Source organism: Numida meleagris, unplaced genomic scaffold (genome assembly GCF_002078875.1).
Source record: "Numida meleagris isolate 19003 breed g44 Domestic line unplaced genomic scaffold, NumMel1.0 unplaced_Scaffold422, whole genome shotgun sequence".
Lineage (NCBI taxonomy): Eukaryota > Metazoa > Chordata > Aves > Galliformes > Numididae > Numida > Numida meleagris.
The window spans coordinates 55,244-56,475 of NW_018364641.1; the positions used below are offsets into that span (position 1 = coordinate 55,244).

At 47.7% G+C, this 1,232-nt stretch overlaps 1 protein-coding gene across 1 annotated transcript in view; it reads right to left on the reverse strand.

Annotated features, from left to right (window-relative positions):
* Positions 1–43: 43 nt before the first annotated feature.
* Positions 44–1,232, reverse strand: part of ARHGAP35 (Rho GTPase activating protein 35) — a gene marked incomplete at its 3' end in the record, with an annotated part of 9,183 nt that continues 7,994 nt past the window's right edge. The window contains 1 exon segment of the mRNA XM_021383575.1: positions 44–62. Coding sequence (XP_021239250.1) covers positions 44–62 — 19 coding nt within the window.

The following is a 1,232-nucleotide window of genomic DNA, read 5'->3' on the forward strand; positions in this document are numbered from 1 at the left end:
GGTGAATTGCTGTTAATTAGCCAGGCAGATAATTATGGCGGCTGAGGTTTGGGCTTTGGTTTCTGGGGGGAGAGGGCGGCGTTACGGGGAGTGCCAAAATCGCTGCTTTTCAGCCCAAAATCCCCACCAGATTTGCAGGAAGGACGCAAGGAACGAGGAGCCCCAGGTGAGGAGTGGGACAACAAATTCGATCCCAGAATTGCTTAATTAACCTGGTGAATTGCTGTTAATTAGCCAGGCAGATAACTACGGCGTGGCGACGAATTATTACCACGCAGTGATTAACTTCTTATACGAGGAATTACGACGTGGCGATGAGTTAATTACAACACAACGATGAATTGATGATGACGCGACGATGGACGATGGCGTGGCAATGAACTACACGAGGGATGGCGATGATTTGAAGATTAATTACGCCAATAACGAATTACTTCATGATTAGGAAGGACAGGGATGTGACGGTAAATTAGAACGGGATTAACGAATTAATCCACGGTGAGCGATGAAGACGTGACGATGGATTGTGTTGTGACAATGAGATACTGCAAGCAATGACGGCGTGGACATCAAGGAGGTGATGATTAATTAATCCATCATAATGAGTTATTACAACGCGACAATGAGTTGGGGCGATGGATTATGACGTCACGATGAATTACGATGACCCGGCAATTAATTACGATCCAATGAGAGATTTGTTCAAGCATTTTGCCATTCCCATCTACTGACACCCACCATGATCCCCAACGCCACATTTACCACGTTTCCTAGGACCAAATTTACCCTTTTTTCCCCCAAAACCCGCAGGGATTGCTCTTGATTTTGGGGGGAAATCGCCCCAATCCAACGGGGGGATTTTGGGGGGGGCTGTTCCCCAAAGAAGCTCTGTTTTTTGGGTGGAAATCTCACGATTTTGGAGCAATGCGTTCTCCCAGCTGACGGACAAGAAACGGTGACGCTACTTTTTTTTTTTTTTGCTTTTTTTTTTTGTTGGTTTTCCCCTCAAATCACATCGTGCGGCCCCAGCTTCTGGCTGGAAAAAAGCTCTTTGGGGATTGCTGAGGGGGGGGAAGTGAATGGATGAAACTGGGAGAAATGGGGGAAATCGAGGGGGGGAAAATGGGGGGGAGTGGACCCAAAACACCGCTGTTGTGACCCAAAATCAGATTACAAAGGGGAGAGAGATGGGATGGCGCCGGGATCCCACTGGGAACAGTGATGGGATCCCA